This window comes from Lagenorhynchus albirostris, chromosome 9 (assembly GCF_949774975.1).
Source record: "Lagenorhynchus albirostris chromosome 9, mLagAlb1.1, whole genome shotgun sequence".
Lineage (NCBI taxonomy): Eukaryota > Metazoa > Chordata > Mammalia > Artiodactyla > Delphinidae > Lagenorhynchus > Lagenorhynchus albirostris.
Window position 1 is genome coordinate 84,710,202 of NC_083103.1, and position 23,274 is coordinate 84,733,475.

The window sequence follows — 23,274 nt, forward strand, 5'->3', positions numbered from 1 at the left end:
CCTTTGCAAATGTCTTCTATTCAGTAGACTGCCTTTTCATTTTGTTGATACCTTTCTTCACTGTGCAAAAGCTAGTTTAATGTAATCCCATTAGTTTATTGTTGCTTTGGTTTCCCTTGCCTGAGGAGACAGATCCAAAAAAATAATGCTAACATCAGTGTCAAAGACCATACTGCCTTTGTTTCCTTCTTGGAGTTTTATGACTTCAGTTCTTAATCCAGTTTGAATTTACTTTTGTATATGGTATAGAAAAGTAGTCCAGTTTGATTATTTTGCATGTAGCTGTCCAGTTTTCTCAACACCATTTATTGAAGAGGCTGCCTTTTCCCATTGTGTATTTTTGCATCCTTTGTTGTAGATTAATTGACCATAAGTGTGTGGGTTTATTTCTGATCTCTCTATTCTCTTCCATTGATCAGGCTATTTTTATGCTAGTACCATACTGTTTCGATTACTATAGCTTTGCAGTATTGTTTGCAGTCAGCAAGCATGATACCTCCAGCTTTGTTCTTCTTTCCCAAAATTGCTTTGGCTATTCTGGATCATCTGTGTTTCCATACAATTTATAGAATTATTTGTTTGGGTTCTGTGAAAAATGCCATTGGTATTTTGATAGGGATTGCATTGAATCTGTAGATTGCCTGTGGTAGTATGGTTATTTTAATAATATCAATTCTCCCAATCTACGAGCACAGTATATCTTTCTATTTGTTTGTGTCATCTCAGTTTCTTTCGTTAATGTCGTATAGTTTTCTGAGTACAGGTCTTTTACCTCCTTGTTTAGATTTTTTTCCTAGATATTTTATTCTTATTGATGCAATTGTAAATGGAATTGTTTCCTTAATTTTTCTTTCTGAGAGTTTGTTGTTAGTGTATAGCAATGAAACAGATTTTTGCATATTAACCTTGTGTCCTGCAACTTAACTGAATTCCTTTATTAATTCTCATAGGTTTTTGGTGGCATCTTTAGGAATTTTTATGTCTAGTATCATGTCATCTGCAAAAAGTGACAGTTTTACTTTTCCTTTCCAATTTGGATTCCTTTTATTCCTTTTTCTCATGTGATTGCTATGGCTAGGACTTCCAATACTATGTTGAATAAAAATGGTGAGATTGAGCATCCTTGTCTTGTTCCTGATCTTAGAGGGAACACTTTCAGCTTTTCACCATTGAGTATTATGTTGGCTGTAGGTTTGTTGTATATGGCCTTTATTATGTTGAAGTATGTTCCCTCTATTCCACTATGTTGAGGGTTTTTATCATAAATGGATGTTGAGCTTTATCAAAAGTTCTTTTCTGCATCTATTGAGATGATCATGTGATTTTTATCCTTCAATTTTTTAATGTGGTGTATTTCATTGGTTTGTGGGTGTTGAATTATCCTTGCATCCCTTGAATAAATCCCACTTCATGGTATATGATCCTTTTAGTGTATGGTTGAATTCCACTTAGTAATATTGTGTTGAGGATTTTTGCATCTGTTTTCGTCCGTAATGCCTGTAATTTTCTTTTTTTGTGTTGTCTGTCTGGTTTTGATATCTGGGTGATGCTGGTCTTAGAGAATAAGTTTAGAAGCGTTCCTTCCTCTTCAATTTTTTGGAATAGTTTGAGAAGAACAGGTGTTAACTTTTATTTAAATGTTTGGCAGAATTTACCTGTGAAGTCATCTGGTCCTGGACTTTTGTTTGTTGGGAGGTTTTTTAAAAGTATTGATTCAATTTCATTATTGGTGTTTGGTTTGTTCATATTTTCTATTTCTTCCTGATTCAGTCATGGGAAATTTTACATTTCTAGGAATTTGCCCATTTCTTCTTGGTTGTCCATATTATTGGCATATAATTGTTCATAGTAATCTCTTATGATCCTTTGTATTCCTGTGGTTTTGATTGTAACTTATGATGATTCTGACTAAAGGTTTTATCAATTTTGTTTATCTTTCAAAGAACCACCTCTTAGTTTCATTAATCTTTTCTATTTTTTGTTTTTAGTCTCTATTTCATTTATTTCTGCTCTGATTTTTATGATTTCTCTCCTACTAACTCTGGGTTTTGTTTGTTCTTCTTTTTCTAGTTCTTTTAGGTCTAACTTTAGGTTGTTTATTTGAGATAATTCTTGTTTCCTGAAGTAGGATTGTATTGCTGTAAACTTCCCTCTTAGATCTGCTTTTGCTGTGTCCCATAGATTTGGGATCATTGTGTTTCTATTTTCATTCGTCTTCGGGTAGTTTTTAATTTCCTCTTTGATTTATTTAATGACACATTGGTTGTCCCTACTAAATACTATGTTACTGTTAGTTTCTCCCTTTATGTCTATTATTATTTGCTTTATATATTTAAGTGTTCCTATGTTGGGTGCATCTATATTTACAATTGTTTTATCTTCTTTTTGGATGGATCCCTATATCATTAAGTAATGTCCTTCTTTGTCTCTTGTTACAGTACTTGTTTTAAAATCTATTTTCTGTGATACAAGTATTGCTGTCCTGGTTTTCTTTTAATTTCCATTTGCATGGAATACTTCTTTCCATCCCATCACTTAGTCTGTGTGTGTCTTTAGATCTGAAGTGAATCTCCTATAGGCAGCATATATGTGGGTCTTGTTTTTCTATCCATTCAGCTACTCTGTGTCTTTTGATTGGAGCATTTAGTACATTTAAAGTAATTAGTGATAGACATGTATTTATTGTCACTTTGTTAATTGTTTTCTGGTTGTTTTCGTGGTTCTTTTTTTGTTTTTTCTTTTGCCCTCTTTCCTTGTGATTTGATGGCTATCTTTAGTTTTATGTTTAGATTCCTTTCTCTTTCTTGTGTGTCTGTTATTGGTTTCTGGTTTGTGGTTACCACGAAGCTCACATATAACATGGTATAAGTTACATAATCATTTTAGTTGATCTCTTAAATTCAAATGCATTCTAACCAGTCTACATTTTTACTCCCCTATCCCAATGTTTAATGTCTTTGACATCGTATTTTACATCTTTTTGTGTTGTGTATTTCTTTATTTATTGTGTATATAGATGGTTTACTACTTGTCTTTTAACCTTTATACTAGTTTTATAAGTGGTTGAACTACTACCTTTACTGTGTGTTTCCCTTTACCAGTGAGATTTTTCTTTTCATAATTTTCCTTTTTATAGCTGTGGACTTTCCTTTTCTGCTTAGAGAAGTCCCTATAACATTTCTTTTTTTGTTTTTTCTGGCCATGCCACGTGGCACGCAGTATCTTAGTTTGCCAACCAGAGATCAAACTCATGCCCCCTGCAGTGGAGGCACAGAGCCCTAACCACTGGACTGGCAGGGAATTCCCTATAACATTTCTTATAAAGCCAGTTTAGTGGTGCTGAACCATTTTAGCTTTTGCTTGTCTTTGAAACTCTTTATCTCCCCTTTAAGTCTGAACGATAGCCATGCCAGCTAGAGTATTCTTGGTTGTAAGCTTTTTCCTTTCATCACTTTGAATATATCATGACACTCCCTTCTGGACTACAAAATTGTTGCTGAAAATTCACCTGATAGCCTTATGGAGATTTCTTTGTATGTTACTAATTGCTTTTCTCTTGCTACTTCTAAGATTCTCTTTAATTTTTACGATTTTACTTTTTTTTTTTTAATTTTTTTCTTTTGGCCATGCCGTGCAGCTTGTTGGTTCTCAGTTTCCCAACCAGGGATGGAACCCAGGCCACAGCAGTGAAAGCCCGGGATCCTAACTCTATGCCACCAGGAAACTCCCTTTGCAATTTTAATTATAATGTGTCTTTGTGCGGACATCTTTGGATCATCTCGTTTGGAACTCTCTGTGCTTCCTGGACTTGAATGTCTGTTTCTTTCCCCTCGTTAGGAAATTTCTCAGTAATTATTTCTCAGATAAGTTCTCTGCCCCTTTCTCTCTTCTTCTAGGACCACTGTAATGCAAATGTTAGTATGTTGTCTTAGAGGTCTTGTAAACTATCCTCATTTTTTTAAATTCTTTTGTCATTTCTCTGTTCAGCTTGGGAATTTCCACTACCATGTCTTCCAGATTGGTGATCCATTCCTCTGTATTATCTAATCTACTATTGATTCCTTCTAGTATATTTTTTATTTCAGTTATCTTATTCATCAACTCTTTTAGGTTCTTCTTTATATTTTCAAACTGTTCGTTTAAATGGTCATGGTGTTCTCCATTCTTCTCCAGAGTTCATTGAGCACCTTTATGATCTATACCTTGAACTCTTTATCTGGTAGATTTCCTTATCTCTACTTTGTTTAGTTCTTTTTCTGATATTTTGTCTTATTCCATTGTTTGGAACATAAATTTCTGTCTTCTCATTTTGCCCAATTCTCTGTGTTTATTTCTATGTACTAGGTAGGTTGGTTACATTTCCCAATCTTCCCAAGCCTTATTTAGGAAACATCCTGTGGGGCTCAGCAGCACACTCCTCTCTGGTTAAGAGGTATATGTTCTAGTGTACCCCCTACGTGGGCTGCCTGTGCGCTTCTGTTGTGACGTGGCTGGCCCCAACCCCACTGGCTGCAAGACCATGTCTTGTACGGCGGCTGTGGGCCCACTGGAAGGTGGGGTAGGCTTCCTATGTGGTTGTGTGACTCAGGGGCATTCGGGATTGGTGCTGTCCCACTGGTGAGAGAGGCCAGGTCTCCACATGGCTGTCTGTATAGCCGAGGCCTCAGGGTTAGTGCCAGCCTGCTGGTGGACAGGGCCAGGTCCCCAGCACTAATAGGCTAGAGGGAGGATTCCAAAATGGCACTGGTGTTACCAGTACTAGATTAAGCTCCCCAAAATGGCTGATGCCTCCATCCCCAGGGGGAGTCCTGATTGCTTCTTGCCTCTCTGGGAGGTTCTCTAAGATCAGTAAGTGGGTCTGACCCAGGCTCCTTTCAAACTACTGCCTCTGCACTGGGACTCAGAGCATGTGAGATGTTGCATGCACCCTTTAAGAATGGAGTCTGTTTCCTGTAGCCTTCTGGCTCTCCCTAATTTAAGTCCTGTAATTTTCAAAGCCAGACACTCTGGGGGCTCATCTTCTCAGTGCAGAATCCCCAGGCTGGGGAGCCTGATGTGGGGCTTGGACCCCTCACTCCTTGGGGAGTACCTCTGTGATACTGATATTCCTTCCATTCGTGGGTCGCTGACCCTGGGTTGTGGTTCCTGACTATACCATGTCCACCATTCCTACCTGTCTTACGGCTCCTTCTTTAATGGAAAATCTTTTCTGCTAGTCTTCAGGTCATTCTCACAGATAGTTGCTCTGTAAGTAGTATCATTTTGGTGTTTTCATGGGAGAAGGTGAGTTCAGAGTCTTCATACTCCACCATCTTGGCCCTCACATTGTGTTAAATTATTGCAGTGTAAAGCAACATGGACAAGTGGATTTCATAGACATCTCAAACATATTCATGGCATAAAAAGGCCAAGAAACAATGAAAATAATCCTGATGAGTCAATGCCTTCTACTTCTAAGGAAGGCATACCATTGCTGCACAAACTCTTCCTGATATTAGAAGAGCCCGTTTTATGAAGCCAGTATTACCCTGAAGTCAAAAATACAAGAATTACAAGAAGAAAAAACAAAACTGAAGACCAATATCGTTCATGAATAGATGCAAAAGGCCTTACCAATATTAACAAGACAATTCCACCAATATAAAAGAGATAATACAACATGACCAAATGTATGAAGTGTTGTACAAAGTGAGGGGGTTTCATAGACCAAAGTGAGCAGGAACAAGGAAGTTATACTGGGCATTGTCAGTTGGTTAGAACAGTTACTTCCCTTATATGGAGCAAAGGGAAGTGTTGGAGCCAGGTTAGGTAATTTTTGCTGAGCAGGAAAGTGCTGATTGGTTGACCTAGGCCTACCTCTTCTGGGAGAGCCGAGCACAGAAATTTAAGTTTTGGTTTACTAACATGGGGCTTAGCATAAGCAACTCCATCTTGGGCATAGTCTGGACACTTTAACCTGGGTATCAAGAAATATTGTTGATGTTTTATACAGATGGCCAATAGGTACATGAAAAGGTGCTCAACATCGCTAATTATTAGAGACATGCAAATCAAAACCACAATGAGGTGCCACCTCACATTGGTCAGAATGTCTATTGTTAAAAAGTCTACAAATAACAAATGCTGGAGAGGGTGTGGAGAAAAGGGAACCCCCCTACACTGTTGGTGAGAATGTAAGTTGGTGCAGCCACTATGGAAAACAGTATGGAGGTTCCTCAGAAAACTAAAAATAGAATTACCACGTGAAATAAAATAGAATTACCAATAGAAATCCCACTCCTGGGCATATATCCAGACAAAACTATAATTCAAAAAGATACATGTACCCCTATGTTCATAGCAGCACTATTCACAAGAGCCAAGACATGGAAACAACCTAAATGTCCATCGACAGATGAATGGACAAAGAAGATGTGGTACATATATACAATGGAATGCTACTCAGCCATAAAAAAAGAACAAAATAATGCCATTTGCAGCAACATGGGTGCAACTAGAGGTTATCATACTAAGTGAACAAAGTCAGAAAGAGAAAGACAAATACCATATGATATCACTTATATGTGGAATCTAAAATATGACACAAATGAACCTATCTATGAAACAAGCAGACTCACAGACATTGAAAACAGACTTTTGGTTACCAAAGGGGAAAGAAAGGTGGGAGGGAGGGATAAATTAGGAATTTGGGATTAACATATACACACTACTATATATAAAATAGACAATCAACAAGGCCCTACTGTATAGTACAGGTAAGTCTACTCAATATTCTGTAATAACCTATATGGGAAAAGAAGCTGAAAAATAATGGATATATGTATAACTGAACCACTTTGATGTAAACCTGAAACTAACACAACATTGTAAATCAACTATATCCCAACATAAAATAAAAATTAAATTAAAAAAGAAAAAATGGTAACTTGGACTCTATTAAAATTAAATACTTTTTCTCCTCAAAAGACATCATAAAAAAATGAAAACACCCACAGATTGGCAAAACAGTATCTGGTAAATGGTTTGTTTTTAGACTATATTAAAAAATCTTTTAACACAATATGAAATAAACAATTTAGAATTGGCAAAAGATTTGAATAGATACTTCACCAAAGAAGATACCAAGTGGCAGATAAGCATGTTAAAGATCTTCAATATCATAAGTCATTTAGGAAATGCAAACTAAAATCACAATGAGATGCTATTCACTATACATCCCCTAGAATTAAAACATTTGACAACACAAAGTGACATAAACCAAGTGGAGCTACTTAAGTTCATTGCTGGTGGAAATGCAAAATGGTACAGCCACTTTAGAAAAACAGATTCTTATAAACATTTGCTAAAATGACCATATTATCCAAGGCGATCTACAGATTCAGTGCAATCCCTACTGAATGACCAATGGCATTTTTCACAGTACTGGACCAAAAATTCTTTAAAGTTGTATGAAAACACAAATAGCCAAAATAATCTTGAGAACAGAGCTGGAGGAATCAGACTCCCTGACTTCAGACTATACTACAAATCTACAGTAATCAAAGCAGTATGGTACTGGCACAAAAAAAGAAATGTAGATCAATGGAACATGATAGAAAGCCCGGAAATAAACCCAGGCACATATGGTCAATTCATCTACAACAAAGGAGGCAAGAATATACAGTGGAGAAAAGGCAGTCTCTTCGATAACTGGTGCTGGGAAAACTGGACAGCTACATGTGAAGGAATGAAATTAGAACAGTCTCTAATACCAAATATAAAAATAAACTCAAACTGGATTAAAGACCTAAATGTAAGACCGGATAATATAAAACACCTAGAAGAAAACATAAGCAGAACACTCTTTGCTATAAATTGCAGCAATATTTTTTTGGATCCGTCTCCTAGAGTAATGGAAACAAAGCAAAAATAAACAAATGAGACCCAATTAAACTTAAAAGCTTTTGCACAGCAAAGGAAATCCTAACTGAAATGAAAAGACAACCTACAGAGTGGGAGAAGATATTTGCAAACATTGTAACTGACAATTTCCAAACTATATAAACAACTTATACAGCTCAATATAAAAAAAAACCCAATCAAAAAATATGGGCAGAAGACCTACATAGACATTTCTCCAAAGAAGACATAAGGATGGCCAACAGGCACATGAAAAGATGCTCAACATTGCTACTTATTAGAGAAATGCAAATCAAAGTCAAATAGGTATCACTTCACACCAGTCAGAATGGCCGTCATCAAAAAGTCTACAAATAACGAATGCTGAAGAGGGTGTGGAGAAAAGGAAGCCCTCCTACACCATTGGTGGGAATGTAAACTGGTACAGCCACTATGGAGAACAGTATGGAGGTTCCTTAAAAAACTTATTATAGAACTACCATATGACCCAGCAATCCCACTGCTGGGCATATATCTAAAGAAAACCATGGTTTGAAAGGATACTGCACCCCATTGTTCATTGCAGCACTGTTTTCAATAGCCAAGACATGGAAGCAGCCTAAATGTCCATCAACAGAGGAATGGATAAAGAAGATGTGATACATATATACAGTGGAATACTAGCCATAAAAAAGACAAAATAATGTCATTTGTGGCAACATGGATGGACCTATCATATTAAGTGAAATAAGTCAGACAGAAATAAATATTATGATATCACTTATATGTGAATTTTAAAATGACACAGATGAAATTATTTCCAAAACAGAAAGAGACTCAGACTTAGAAAACAAATTTATTTATTTACCAAAGGGGAAGGGGGAGGGATAAATTAGGAATTTGGGATTAACAGATACACACTACTACATATAAAATACACAACAGGGATCTACTGTATAGTACAGGGAACTATATTCAACATCTTGTAATAAACTATGGAAAAAGATCTGAAAATATATATATATATATATATATATATCTGAATCACTTTGATGTACACCTGAAACATAAAGCAAGTATAGTTCAATAAATAAATAAATAGATATTTAAACATATAGTTATTGTTTACCTCAGCAATTCCACTCTGAGTTATTTCCCAAGAGAAATGAAAATACGTATCCCCATAAAGACTTGTACATGAATGTTCATAGCAGCTTTATCCACAATGATCCCAAGCTGGAAAAAAACAATTGTCCATCAACCTGCTGAATGTTTAAAGAAATTGTGGTATAGCCATGTAATGGAACATTAGCCATTCTAAAAGCAATGAACTACTGAAATATGCAACAAGAATGAATTTCAAAAGCATAATTCTAAAGAAGCAAGACCAAGAAAGACTACATATAGTATCATTCCATTTATGTGACATTTTAGAAAAGGCAGAATTGTAGTGATTGAAAGGAGATCAGTCCCAGGGGAATGGCATGGGATGGGTGGATTGACTGCAAAGATGTACAGTTTGGGGGTGATGGAAATGCATGATACCTTGATTGTGGTGAAAACTGCATAACTATATATATATATATATATATATATTTGTCAAACTGAGTACTTACAATAGGTGAATGTATATGTAAATTATATGAATAAATCTGATTTTTTTTCTTAAATATACATTAGGTCTCTGACTGCTGAATTTTTTATGCTTGGGAGTATAAGCCTCTGGTCTGTTAGGATTGTAGACAGTTACAGTGTGATAAGTGTGATGATGGTTAGTAGTAGAGGGTTTTTATGGGAAGGTACAGTAATTCAGACCTGGAGGGTATGGTAGGCTTTGTTCCTTGACCTAACAGTCATCTCCAGTTTTCTATTCTTCCCACTGTGGAAGCTAAGAGATAGATTTTTGCTTTTCTGGCTCCTTTAGCTAATGGTGCCCCTGTAACCCAGTTTTGTTCAAAGATGCCTAAGCTGAATGGCACCAGGGATTCTAGTAAGGCTTTTGCATTCTAATAAAAGGACAACTTGCTACACTGCCCTTTTTCTTTTTTTAATGGAGAAAGGGCTCTGCCTGATAGAAATGCACAAATAAAGAATGCTTCAAATAAAGAAGAAAAACAATCAGACTGAGGGTTTTTTTTGCACCTAAGTATAATATTTTTATTTAAGTATGATTGTTAGAATACTACAGTTTCGCAGAATACCGGGAATAATTTCTACATTTTCCATGGCTACTGTATTCAGTCTGATGTTCTATTTCTGTTTAATCCTCCTTACTTTTAATTGGCCTAGATTCTGTGCCAAGAATATACAAGTCATTCCAGCCAGAATAAACTATCTCTGATGGAATCAGGGCTTGAAGGGTTAAAGCTCAGAAAAGAAATTATAGTTTATAATTATATATTTTTATATTTTTTATATAGTTATAATTATATTCCATAAGTGGAATCAGGCCTTAGTCTAGTAAAAGTTGGTCCTTCATAAATATTGTCAAATGAAGTAACTTCTTGTGTTCCCATTTCCTCTTCCAATATATCTTTATAGTCATATTTTTTTTTCCTGTGCTTGCTCAAACCTGAAACCTAGAGAGGAATGACAAATATTTAGAAAGATGCAAGATATGACAGGATATAGACTTATTCAATATGCTACTGCATTCCAGGTAAGGTCTATTCCACATTCCTTCTCACCACTCTTAGAGCAGATATCTTTATATCCTATTTAACCAAAACCGAAATAAATGTCCCAAATTCTGAGGTCATCCTACTTTTCACTACCATATTTTATTGTCCATCTTTACAAAAGGTTCTGTAGGATCTGGGTTTGGGGTTTGACCTACTACTAGCTAGCTCTGTAATTTTTTTTTTTTTGCTAGCTCTGTAATTTGAAGCAAGTTATTTAACCTTTGTCTCAATGTCCTCATCTATAAAGGGGGTAGATGGGGATAATAATAGCACATGCCTCAGCATATTTTTGTGAGAACTAAGTGTGATGGTGCATGTAAAGAACTTGGCATTTAGTTAGTACTCCACAATTAACTATTAGCTAACAGTTCTTTATTCACAAATGAAGAGAAGCCATTTCTGTCCCTAGAGCTAAAGTTTCCAAATTCTGGATTTGATTTCCTCATGCTTCTTGAAGAAGTGGCACACATTCCCTCCTCTTTTCAATGCCAGCATCTTCAATATATCACCTTGTACTGCCTTCAGTTATGATGCAGATCTCCATTACTTAAAATAATTTTCACTTGCTCTTATGCTCCTTCCAATTACCATGCTGTATCTTTCCTTCTTTTCACAATAATCTTTTAGCTCAGTAATTTATATTATCTGCTTCCATTTTTGTACTTGTCATTCCTTTCAAGTACAAAATTCCTGCCATTGAGACTCTACTATGTTCTACACATTGGGAACTCAGTAGCAAACAAAACAAATAACTTCCTGCCCTCAAGTGACGACAGTTGCCTAAACCTGTTCTCCAGAAGGCCATCAACTGCATTAAACCCCTGAAGTGGAAACCACAGTGTGTTTGAGGACCAGGCTAGATGCCAGTGATGCCGGGTTGTGAGCCAGGGGGAGAGAGTGGGACATGATAAGGGTGGAAAGCTAGACCAGCCTCCAATAAAGATGTTAAAAAAAAAAAAAAGGGTATGGGTTCTAGAGCTACCTAGTCTCAGTTCAAATCCTGGCCCTCACAGTAACTGACCTTGAGCAAGTAACTTGGCATCTCTTTGCTTGTCTATAAAATGTAGGTAATAGAACCTGTCTCGTTGGGTTGTTCTGAAGATCAAATGAATCAATTTTATAAAACACTCTAAGACAGCACTTCCACATGGTAATTGCTAAAGAAGAGTTTGTTAAATAAGTGTTTTGTTTTAATTATGCTGATTTAAATTTGTAGATCACTGTCTGTAGTGTGGGGAATGGACTGGAGGAGTATAAGTTTAGAGACCATTGCAGAAGCCTGCAGAGGGATGATGGCAACTTGGACTGTGGTGGTGGCAATGAGTTGGAAATAAGTGGATAGGTTCAAGCTAATAATAGTTAACATTTATAGAGTATATACTATGCGCCAAGCACTATTCTATGCTCTTTACATATATTATCTCTTATTACCTCACAACAATATATGAGCTAGGTACTATTGTTATTTTCATTTTATAGATGAGGAAACTGACCAAGTAACTGGCCCAAGATCATACAGACAGTAAACAGTAGAGCCCAAAATCAAAACCAGGCAGTTATGAATCAGCACTCCATAATTATAACCTCTTTGTTTTACTGCCAATCACAGATGACAGTGGGACAGAACTCATACACTCAGATTATATGAAAACTATAATTAGGCTTTGGCTATGTTAGAATTATTGGTACTTCTGGAATAGCATTTATTTTGCCAAGTGAAGTTTGCTCATTAAAAATTATTACTGAGGGCTTCCCTGGTGGCGCAGTGGTTGAGAGTCCGCCTGCCGATGCAGGGGACAAGGGTTCGTGCCCCGGTCCGGGAGGATCCCGCATGCCGCGGAGCGGCTGGGCCCATGAGCCATGGCCACTGAGCCTGCGCGTCCGGAGCCTGTGCTCCGCAACTGGAGAGGCCACAGCAGTGAGAGGCCCGCATACCGGAAAAAAAAAAAATTACTGAAACATGATATGCAACATTTTAAAAGGAGAATTCATTTTTTTAAAAAAAACATGTTATCCAACTCTAAATAAAATAGAAAATTTCCTTCTATTCCCAAATAACAATTTTATGTATAAAGGCAAAAATGACTTGGCAAATTTATTTATGTCTATATACTGTGCAGAGTGCTGAAGTGTTTGTTAGGTGCTTAGAAATGTGTACATGTCTGGAAAGTATTGTTTTTGTTTATAAGAATTGCCCATTATTGCTAAAAAAAAACACCTACTTTTGAAGTTAGCTGAAGAGTTGCTTGTAGCAATTTCCTTCCAGTTGGCAATGTACCTAAGCACATTACATAGACATTCATTAAATTAAATTGATTTATTAGTAAGTAATAAATTGATTCATTAGTACATACTTAGACTACTTCTAAAATTCTACTTTATCTATGAAATTTTAGATTAATGGTGACAAATTCACTAGTCCAAATGTATAATTTCATTTTTTTTTTTTTTTTTTCAGTATGAGGGCCTCTCACTGTTGTGGCCTCTCCCATTGCGGAGCACAGGCTCTGGACGCGCAGGCTCAGCGGCCATGGCTCACGGGCCCAGCCGCTCCGCGGCACGTGGGTGGGATCTTCCTGGACCGGGGCACAAACCCATGTCCCCTGCATCGCCAAGCCCAAATGTTTAATTTCTTGACTTTCCCACCTCCAAGTAGCTCTCATGCACCTAAGGCAACCCATAGGACAAGGAGTTGGAGGAGTTATGAAAATGGTGCCTACCATCTACCACGTTGGTGCCCTTTGGCCTACCCCCAGCACATGTCTCCTCATTTTATCCCGTTCCATTCCTGCTAGATCATATCCTCAACTGAGTGACAACTAAGATGTTAGTTAACTTCTAAATTAAAAGTACGAATGGAAAACTCTGAGAGGAAAAAAGTCATGGGAAAACTACAGCAACAAAACCTTCTCCTTGGTTCTGGATTGCCAGACCTACTGTCTCTGACGTATACATTTAAATCATTTGGTTTATGATCTTATTAGAGAAATGGTGCTGTCTTTGCTGTGTCCAGTAAACATGAGATCATATTCAAGCAGGGTACATGCAGTTGCCATTTCAGTTCCCTAAACAGAGACTGAAATAGGGAGACAGATGTAGCCCGAGAAGAGGTAGATAGGGAAGGACAAGTATGATGAACTAAGAAGATGAGAGAAAGCTCCGAGGCCCAGGTTTCCTGTGACTTATTGCATCACATTTTGGTCTCTGTATCCCCCTTTCCCAAGCCTCCTTTCTTACAACTGTACCCAAGAAATCAGGTAAGGAGTTGATCACAGCAGGTGCTAAAATGAAGCTGGCTGAGAAAGGAAGAGGAGGATTAAAATTGTCATGTAATTCAGAAAACACTGATTTTCATTTGAATTATTTTACTTTTGTTAACTTTGTATTCCTGAATTTTTTTGTTATGAGAAGGTATATATTATGCAATGGTGTTTAATTGTAATAAAATACTGTGTCTAAGTCAGCTCGTTCTTGTTACTGCTACCTCTTGTTACTCCAAGAACTTTATTCTGTGGCCTTAAATGAGATAGTGCTGGGTCACTGTTAAGTGAAAAGATGCAAGATAATAGCAGGTGGTTTAAACCCTTTCCAGAACCTCTTAGTTGACAGTTCAATCTGGCTTAACCTTAAATTTAGGCAGACTTTGTGCTTTCAGTGGTTGCTCAGGAGCACTATGAATAGTGGGTGTCAATAATTCTGCTTCCTTAGATTCATATACTGAAAGATTTTCATTCCACCTTCAAGTTACCAAGATAAAGGACCTTTGATCAATTGTATGCTAAACCCTGACAGTCTGGGGCAAAAACTTATGCCATATTTAAGGTTGATCACTGACCCTGCTTTACCTGAGATCAGGATATGAATTTATTCAATTGTTAAAAAAGAACTTCTCATCAGGAACATGACAGCAGTAGCCAATGAGAAATCAAAGCTTTACAAATAGAAGCAACAATCTGATTATAGTCTTATCATGCTGTTTATATAATAGAGCTGATCTAAGAAATTTTTGAAATTTTTTTTTAGATACTAGCAAAGTAAAGTATATGTGGACTCTACCGTGGATCCCTCAGGAGTATAAATTTAATACCTTAATGGCCTGGGGAAAGTCCCTAGCCAGAGTGGCAACATAACTACCTGTCTTAGAAATCAAAGGGGCAGCTTCAGACATAGAAACTACCCACTGAGAGCTCTCACCAACAGGGTTAATAGAACGTCAGGAAATTATTTAAGATACCCCAGCTGCTGATGACTTAATGGGTTATGTTAAATTTCACATGCAGTTTGAAAAATATGAAGATCCTAGAAGAGGAACATCCATCTCGCTAGAGAATACACCCCTGAAAATGCATCAGGCTGAATGCCAGCAGTAGGCAGAGTAGCCACTATGTGGCATTGTAGGTGACTCAGTAACAGCAATGCAGGCATTGCTTTATGTTCTAAGCACCTACAGCAATGTATCTCTGGATACTACAGAATTTGCAACAGTACTCATCAGTGTCCTTGAGTCCAAGAGTGAAGTTGGCTCTATCCAATCCATTCTTCAAAATTATAATAATATTGTACTCAATTGATATTGTTGCCCTGTGCATCTGAAGTTGTACATGGTTTCTTCCCAGGAGAGCATCCATCTGTCATAACTAGGGGCTAGCACAAAAGCCTTTGGGAAGAAACTGGTTTGTATCATTCAATATCAGTGTTCAACACATGTATGTCATTCTAATGGTCCAACTATCAAAAACTGTTTATAGATTTTGAAGGATACTCTCCAAGGAATTAGTGGCTACCAATTCTTCTGAAGGGAAAAATGACTTTGAAATTCTCATCAAATAAGGTATTATAAAGCCAGTTACAAATATCTAGACAACTACAAAGATCTAAGAGGGAAGTAGACTGTGGAGACAATAAATACACTGGGAAGAAGGTGCTGTCCTAATGTCTGCTCTCAGCTAGGGGAAGGTCTTTGCAAATTCTTGTCTTGCCTGAGATAATCAGTAGGCTGTGGTCAGTAATACTACTGAAATATTCCCAAATAATCATGCTGGATTCCATTTGAAATTTTTGTTGTCTAGAGATCAGTAGAAAAACTTGCTTTCTAACAATTCCAAGTGGGTGCCAAATTATGCTCAAGTCAGAGAACGAACTGATAGAGGTTGTACATAATTTGGAAACATGAGGTATCTGCATTTTTTATTTATTTATTTTATTTTTATTTATTTATTTACCTCTTTATTGGAGTACAATTGCTTTACAATGTTGTGTTAGTTTCTGCTGTATAACAAAGTGAACCAGCTATATGTATACATATATCCTCATATCCCCTCCCTCTTGCACCTCCCTCCCACTCTCCCTATCCCCCCCTCAGGTGGTCACAAAGCACCTAGGTGATCTCCCTGTGCTACGCAGCTGCTTCCCACTAGCTATCTATTTTACATTTGGTAGTGTATATATGTCCATGCCACTCTCTCACTTCATCCCAGCTTACCCTTCCCCCTCCCCGTATCCTCAAGTCCATTCTCTACGTCTGCGTCTTTATTTCTGTCCTGCCCCTAGGTTCATCAGAACCATTTTTTTAGATTCCATATATATGTGTTAGCATGCAGTATTTGTTTTTCTCTTTCTGACTTACTTCACTCTGTATGACAGACTCTAGGTCCATCCACCTACAAATAACTCGATTTTGTATCTTTTTATGTCTAATATTCCATTGTATATATGTGCCACATCTTCTTTATCCATTCATCTGTCAATGGACACTTAGGTTGGTTCCAGGTCCTGGCTATTGTAAATAGTGCTGCAATAAACATTGGGGTACATGTCTCTTTTTTGAATTACGGTTTTCTCAGTAGTGGGATTGATGGGTCATATGGTTGTTCTATTTTCAGTTTTTTAAGGAACCTCCATACTGTTCTCCATAGTGGCTGTATCAATTTACATTCCCACCAACAGTGCAAGAGGGTTCCCTTTTCTCCACACCCTCTCCAGCATTTATTGTTTGTAGATTTTTTGGTGATGGCCATTCTGACCAGTGTGAGATGTTACCTCATTGTGGTTTTGATTTGCATTTCTCTAATAATTAGTGATGTTGAGCATCCTTTCATGTGTTTGTTGGCAATCTGTATATCTTCGTTGGAGAAATGTCTATTTAGGTCTCACCATATCAAAGCTAGATGTATTTATCCCATTACATATAGAGTATATGATACCAAAAAACCACTTCAAGTTTTCCTGGTTTATTCTGTTTTTATCCTTTTCTCCATGAAGGGAAGCCATTAGGAATCTTCTTCACCTACCAGAGAAGGGTGTTAGGGGATGATAGTGGGGAAAGTCTTGTGTAGACTGAGATGCTCATTTATTTCTTCCCTTTGAACTGAATTGTTTTATTCTTTTGTATTCCAGTAGTGATAGAATATAGGTTACTGGGTGTGGATTATTTTGTAATCTTTCACTGAAGCTAGCTGGCCCTTTGCTGAATTAGCCAACTGTATAAGGCAAAGGCAGAGCAGGATTTCAAAAGCTTTCCTGAGAGAATTCTCTATCCTGCCCTCATAAGCTCATTCAAAATGGACCTCCCCTACCTCTCTCTCCTTTCTTTACCATCTTAGGAAAGGAAAAAGTACAGCATTATGACTCCTTTCTTTGGATGTCATTTCTTGCATCATTATTACCATCTGTATGTATTCAGTGCCTCAGAAACCACAAATGTACTGTCTATAAGGAATCCCAGTACTATGCTCTGGACAAGATATTGGGGTTATTGAGTCATAAAATCTTTTCACTATTTATTAAAAAAATATTTTAGCACATCTACTATGGGTGATTAGCTCTTTATTCCTTCTTATCTTTCTTTTTTATTTTTATTTTAATTTATTCTTCCCATAATTATCTTTTTTTCTATTATTCTTGTTTTCTCATTTTCCTTTTTTCTTAGTCATTCTTTCCCTTTTTTCTTTGTTTCTCTTATCTTTCCTTTTCTCATTGTTCTCTACTTCCTCTGGCCTCTTTTTTCTGGTCTATTTTTCAATGGTGGTCAACCTAATTTTTCCTATTTCATGTTCTTATCTCCCTCTTCCAAATGTCTTCCTTTTTCTTATGTTTCTTTACTTACACCATCTTTGTTTTATTTTTCCTTCCTCTTCATCCATGCAGTATTCACATTCTTTATTGTAGCTGAGTAAATAGTGAATATTTTTAAAGCTTTATTGAGATATAATTCACATCCCATAAAATTTGCCCATTTAAAGTGTACAATTCAATGGCTTTTTAGTGTATTCACAGAGTTGTGCATCCATCACCACAATCAATTTTAGGACATTTCATTACTCCAAAAAGAAACTTCATACCCCTTAGCCATCACTTCCCAATCCCCACAAATCTCTAAGCCCTAGGCAACCACTAATCTACTTTCTGTCTCCATATAATTTGCCTATTCTGGACATTTCATATAAATGGAGCCATACAATATGTGGTCCTTTGTTATTGGCTTCTTTTACTAAGAAGGTTCATCAGTGTTGTAGCACGATCAGCATTTCTTTTTATTGCCAAATAATATTCCATTGTATGGATATATCACATTTTAATCAACAGCTGATGAATAGATTGTTTCTAATTCTTTGTTATTATGAATAATGATATTATGAATATTCATGTACAAGTTTTTATGGACATGTGTTTTCATTTCTCTTGTGTATATACTGAGGAGTAGAAATGCTAGCTTGTATGGCAACTCTATGTTTAACCATTTGAGGAACTGCTGGATTGTTTTCCAAAATGGCTATACCATTGTACATTCCCACTAGCAGTATATAAAGGCTCCAATTTCACCACATCCTTGCCAACACTGGTACTATATGTCTTTTTAATTATAGCTATCTTTGTGGGTATGAAATAGGATCTTATTGTGGTTTTGATTTGCATTGCCCTGATGACTATATGAAGTATTTTTAAATTTCCATCACACAAAATAGCCTAAAAATGTTTTTCAAGGGCCGAAGTATGTCACTGAAAAATTATAATTTTTTAATGTCCCACACAGGAAGATTGGTGAATACAGGCTGAGGAAATTCTTTATATTATTAATTTCATGTTCTTAGCCTTGTTTCTATATCCCAAAGTAAGAAGTAAAGCAGACTTAGACTAAGGCATAAGAATAAAGTCTGTTAATAAAGAACACCCAAATATATTTTTCTTTTTTCTACTTTTAGATCATCCCTTTTTTATCTTTCTCCCTCATTTCCTCTTATTTTCTTTCTAGACAGATAATAAATATTCAAGTTGTTTTTTTGAAGATTCAACATGGGAGTAGGAAATATTAGAAAGAAAAATATCTGATGTCTGCCCTCGCTCCCCAAGAATAGCAACATGTACTTACTCATCAAAGTTGAGTGTGTTTGTCCAGTTCAGCACTTCATCCACTTCCCATTCCATCACAGAATCTATTCCACCATCTTCGATAGCTCTTATTAGCCCTTTTGTTGCTGTGTGAATTAAACCTAGAGTTTCATGATTTGTTGACTTACCCTCCAGGTTTCCTGTGTAGTACCTACATAGAGGAAAGGAAGGGAGATATAAATCCTTTAAAATATGTGACTGCTAGTGGATGCAGTTAATCTGTATTATTGCTGTGAAACTATTTACAAAGTAAACCAAGTTTTCATCCAATTTAATTCAAATACTGCTAAGCCAAGTTGTATGTGATGGCATCGTCTGGAAAAAACAAAAGAACTTAATCAGCCACACTAACCAGAGAAGCCTCATTTCAAAATCACCTCTCAGTAAGTTGTACTGTTGTGATACAAAGAAAAGCTAAGTATTAAATCACTGAATCATAGAATTATAGAGTCAAAGGATCTTGGAGATAACTACCCCAATTGTTTCATAGGTGATGCAATAAATCCTGAAAGAGTAACCTTTACAAAGTCATGTGGCTAATGGCAGATAGGATGCAAGAAGGGAAGGGGAAAAAGGAACGAGAGTAAGAGGTAAAAGGAAGAGTGATATTAACATCTTCTTTTGTGTCAGGTACTTTTTATACATAATTTTTAATTCTCTTTAAAAAGATAGCTTTTTAGTTTTTTTGTCACAGTTATTTTTATTCCCATTTTATGAATGAGAAAATTGAGACTTGGAAAAGTTAAGAAATTGTTCAAGATCATGTAAGTAGTAAACATGTATACATCAGAACCAGTATTCAAATCTGACTGCAAGTCCAGACTCCTTTGGCACACTGTTCTATCTTATATTAATCTGAGCACATAAATGAATGCACCCACCAAACATGAGCTAAGTAGAGAGAAGTTAGTACCAAGAATATTAAAATATACTGGGGTTTTAGGTTTGTTTGTTTGTTTTCCATTTTAAGGTCTACATTTGTATTCCTTTCTAAAGGTTAACCTATTCTGAAATTTTGTATTAATTTATTAATTTGACACTCATTTATTGGAAGTGGCTTAGAGGTGGTGTAGAACAAGGACTGGTATCAAACTACCTGGCTTTGAATCTTGCTTCTGTAATTTACTAGCTATATAATCTTTGCCAAATAAGCTAGCCTTTCTGGGCATGTGTCCTCTTCCTTCAAATGGTGATCATAATACTACCACCTCTGCCTATGTTATCTTCTAGGAGTTTTATGGTTTTAGATCTTACATTTAGGTCTTCAATCCATTTTGAGTTCATTTTTGTGTATGGCATAAGGAAATGTTCTAATCTCATTCTTTTACTTGGAGCTGTCCAGTTTTCCCAGCACCACTTATTGAAAAGACTGTCTTTTCTCCATTGTACATTCTTCTCTCCTTTGTTGTGGGTTAATTGACTGTAAGTGTGTGGGTTTATTTCTGGGCACTCTATTCTGTTCCATCCATCTATGTGTCTGTTTTTGTGCTAGTACCATACTGTTTTGATTACTGTAGATTTGTAGTATAGTTTGAAGTCTGGGAGAGTGATACCTACAGCTCTGTTCTTCTTTCTCAAGATTGCTTTGGCAGTTAGGGGTCTTTTGTGGTTCCATATAAATTTAGGATTATTTGTCCTAGTTCTGGGGAAAATGTCTTGGGTATTTTGATAGAGCTTGCATTAAATCTGTAGATTGCTTTGGGTAGTATGGTCATTTTAACAATACTAATTCTTCCAATCCAAGAACATGGTATATATTTCCATTTTTTTTGTATCATTTTCAAATTCCTTCATCAGTGTTTTACAGTTTTTAGAGTATAGGTCTTCACCTCCTTGGTTAAGTTTATCTCTAGGTATTTTAATCTTTTTGATGCAGTTTTATATAAGTTATAGCAGGTGTTTTGGATATGTCTCCTAAGATAAAATAAATAAAGTCAAAAATAAACAAATGGGGGCTTCCCTGGTGGTGCACTGGTTGAGAGTCCACCTGCCGATACAGGGAGCACGAGTTCGCGCCCCGGACTGGGAGGATCCCACATGCCGTGGAGTGGCTGGGTCCATGAGCCATGGCCACTGAGCCTGCGTGTCCAGAGCCTGTGCTCTGCAACGGGAGAGGCCACAGCAGTGAGAGGCCCACATAACGCAAAAAATAAAAATAAAAAAATAAAAAATAAATAAACAAATGGGACTTAATTAAACTTAAAATCTTTCCACAGCAAAGAAAACTATCAACAAAATGAAAAGGCAACCTACTGAATGGGAGAAAATATTTGCAAATGATATGACTGATAAGGGATTAATATCCAAAATATATAAACAGCTCATACAACTCAATATCAAAAAAACAAACAATGCAATTTAAAAAAAGAACAGAAGATCTGAATAGACATTCTTCCAAAGAAGACATACAGGTGGCTAACAGGCACATGAAAATATGCTCAACATCGCTAATCATTCAAGAAATACAAATCAAAACCACGATGAGATATCACCTCACACCTGTCAGAATGTTGATCAAAAAGTCTACAAATAACAAATTTTGGTGAGGATGTGGAGAAAAGGGAACACTTGTACAAATGTAAACTGATGCAGCCACTATGGAAAACAATATAGAGGTTCCTCAGAAAACTAAAAATAGAACTACGATATGATCCAGCAATTCCACTGCTGGGTATATATAATCCAAGTAAAATGAAAACTCTAATTTGAAAAGATACATGCATCCCAATGTTCATAGCAGGGTTATTTACAATAGCCAAGATATGGAAGCAACTTAAGTGTCCAAAGTGAGAGAGTGGCATGGACATATATACATTACCAAACATAAAATAGATAGCTAGTGGGAAGCAGCCGTATAGCACAGGGAGATCAGCTCGGTGGTTTGTGACCACCTAGAGGGGTGGGATAGGGAGTGTGGGAGCGAGGGAGATGCAAGAGGGAAGAGATATGGGAACATATGTATATGTATAACTGATTCACTTTATTATAAAGCAGAAACTAACACACCATTGTAAAGCAATTATACTCCAATAAAGATGTTAAAAAAACCAAACAAACAAATGAATGGATAAAGAAGATGTGGTATATATATATATATATATATATATATATATATATATATATATATATATATATATACAATGCAATATTAGCCATAAAAAAGAATGAAATTCAACTGTTTGCAAAAAGATGAATGGACCTAGAGAGTATTATGCTAAGTGAAATAAGTCAGACAGAGAAAGACAAATACTCTATGTTATCACTTATATGTGGAATCTAAAAACTAAAACAAGTGAATGTATATAACAAAAGAGAAACAGACCCACAGATATAGAGAACAAACTAGTAGGTTACCAGTGAGGAGAGGGAAGGGGGAGGGGCACCGTAGGGGTAGGGGATTAAGAGAGACAAACTACTATGTATAAAATAGATAAGCAACAAGGATATATCGTACAGCACAGGAAAATATAGCCATTGTTTTATAATAACATTAAATGGAGTATAATCTTTAAAAATATTGAATCACTATGTTGTACACTTGAAACTAATATAATATTGTAAATCAATTATACTTCAAAAAAATCCACTACTTCCTCCTAGCTTTCTTGAGAGGTTTAGAAGTGTAAATCCCTGTAAAGCATTTAGGACAAAGACTAGCACATAGTAAACATTCAATAAAAGAAGGCTTATATAATCCTGTGGCAAGAAATAGGACAGTGACAAGATATGTCCCTGCACTCATGAAGTTTCTGCTTTGTCAGACTTTAAATGGATATAATCCATGAGATTAAAAAAAAAGGAACAGCATCCAGGTTTCCAGCTCTAATCTTAGGTGTTTGTATATTTGGGAAGGTAAAACACGGAGGAATTCATAAAAAATGCATTCACCCCCAGCCTTCCAGCATTTTTGATTTCTAAATGCATTTTTGTTGTGGCATGAGAATTAATTAATAAATCTGGGCCACTGGGTACCATCATTCGTTCATTCATTCATTTAAAACATGGGTGTCTATTATGTTCAGGGAATAGAGAATATCTATTTTTGCTCTCATACTTTGCTGAAAGAGAATTATAAAACTTATTTCAATAATGTAATTCTGTTTTGAACTCTTTAAAAATTAGTCACTATTGAGTGGTCTATAATAGTCATAAAACAAGTTAGCAAGTACGAACAGAATTTCAAATACAATAGTGATCAGAAATAAAGATCGCTTTATAATACTCATAACTTATTTTATAAATAGAGTGGTATTTTAAAAAGAAAACAAATACAATACAAAATTTGACTATAAATAATATTGCAATATATTCACTTTAAAATGTTCTC

At 36.2% G+C, this 23,274-nt stretch overlaps 2 protein-coding genes across 2 annotated transcripts in view; one reads left to right on the top strand and one right to left on the bottom strand.

Moving 5' to 3' along the window:
• Nucleotides 1-13,141, top strand: part of ATM (ATM serine/threonine kinase) — a 154,116-nt gene extending 140,975 nt beyond the window's left edge. The window contains exon 65 of the mRNA XM_060160330.1: nucleotides 13,018-13,141. The gene's annotated coding sequence lies outside the window, so the exon portion shown is untranslated. The remainder of the gene's footprint in view (nucleotides 1-13,017) is intronic.
• C9H11orf65 (chromosome 9 C11orf65 homolog) overlaps nucleotides 10,305-23,274 on the bottom strand; it is an 89,774-nt gene continuing 76,804 nt past the window's right edge. Inside the window, 4 exon segments of the mRNA XM_060160331.1 lie at nucleotides 10,305-10,433; nucleotides 10,435-10,457; nucleotides 12,782-12,837; nucleotides 18,928-19,098. Of these exon segments, the coding sequence (XP_060016314.1) occupies nucleotides 10,305-10,433; nucleotides 10,435-10,457; nucleotides 12,782-12,837; nucleotides 18,928-19,098 (379 nt within the window).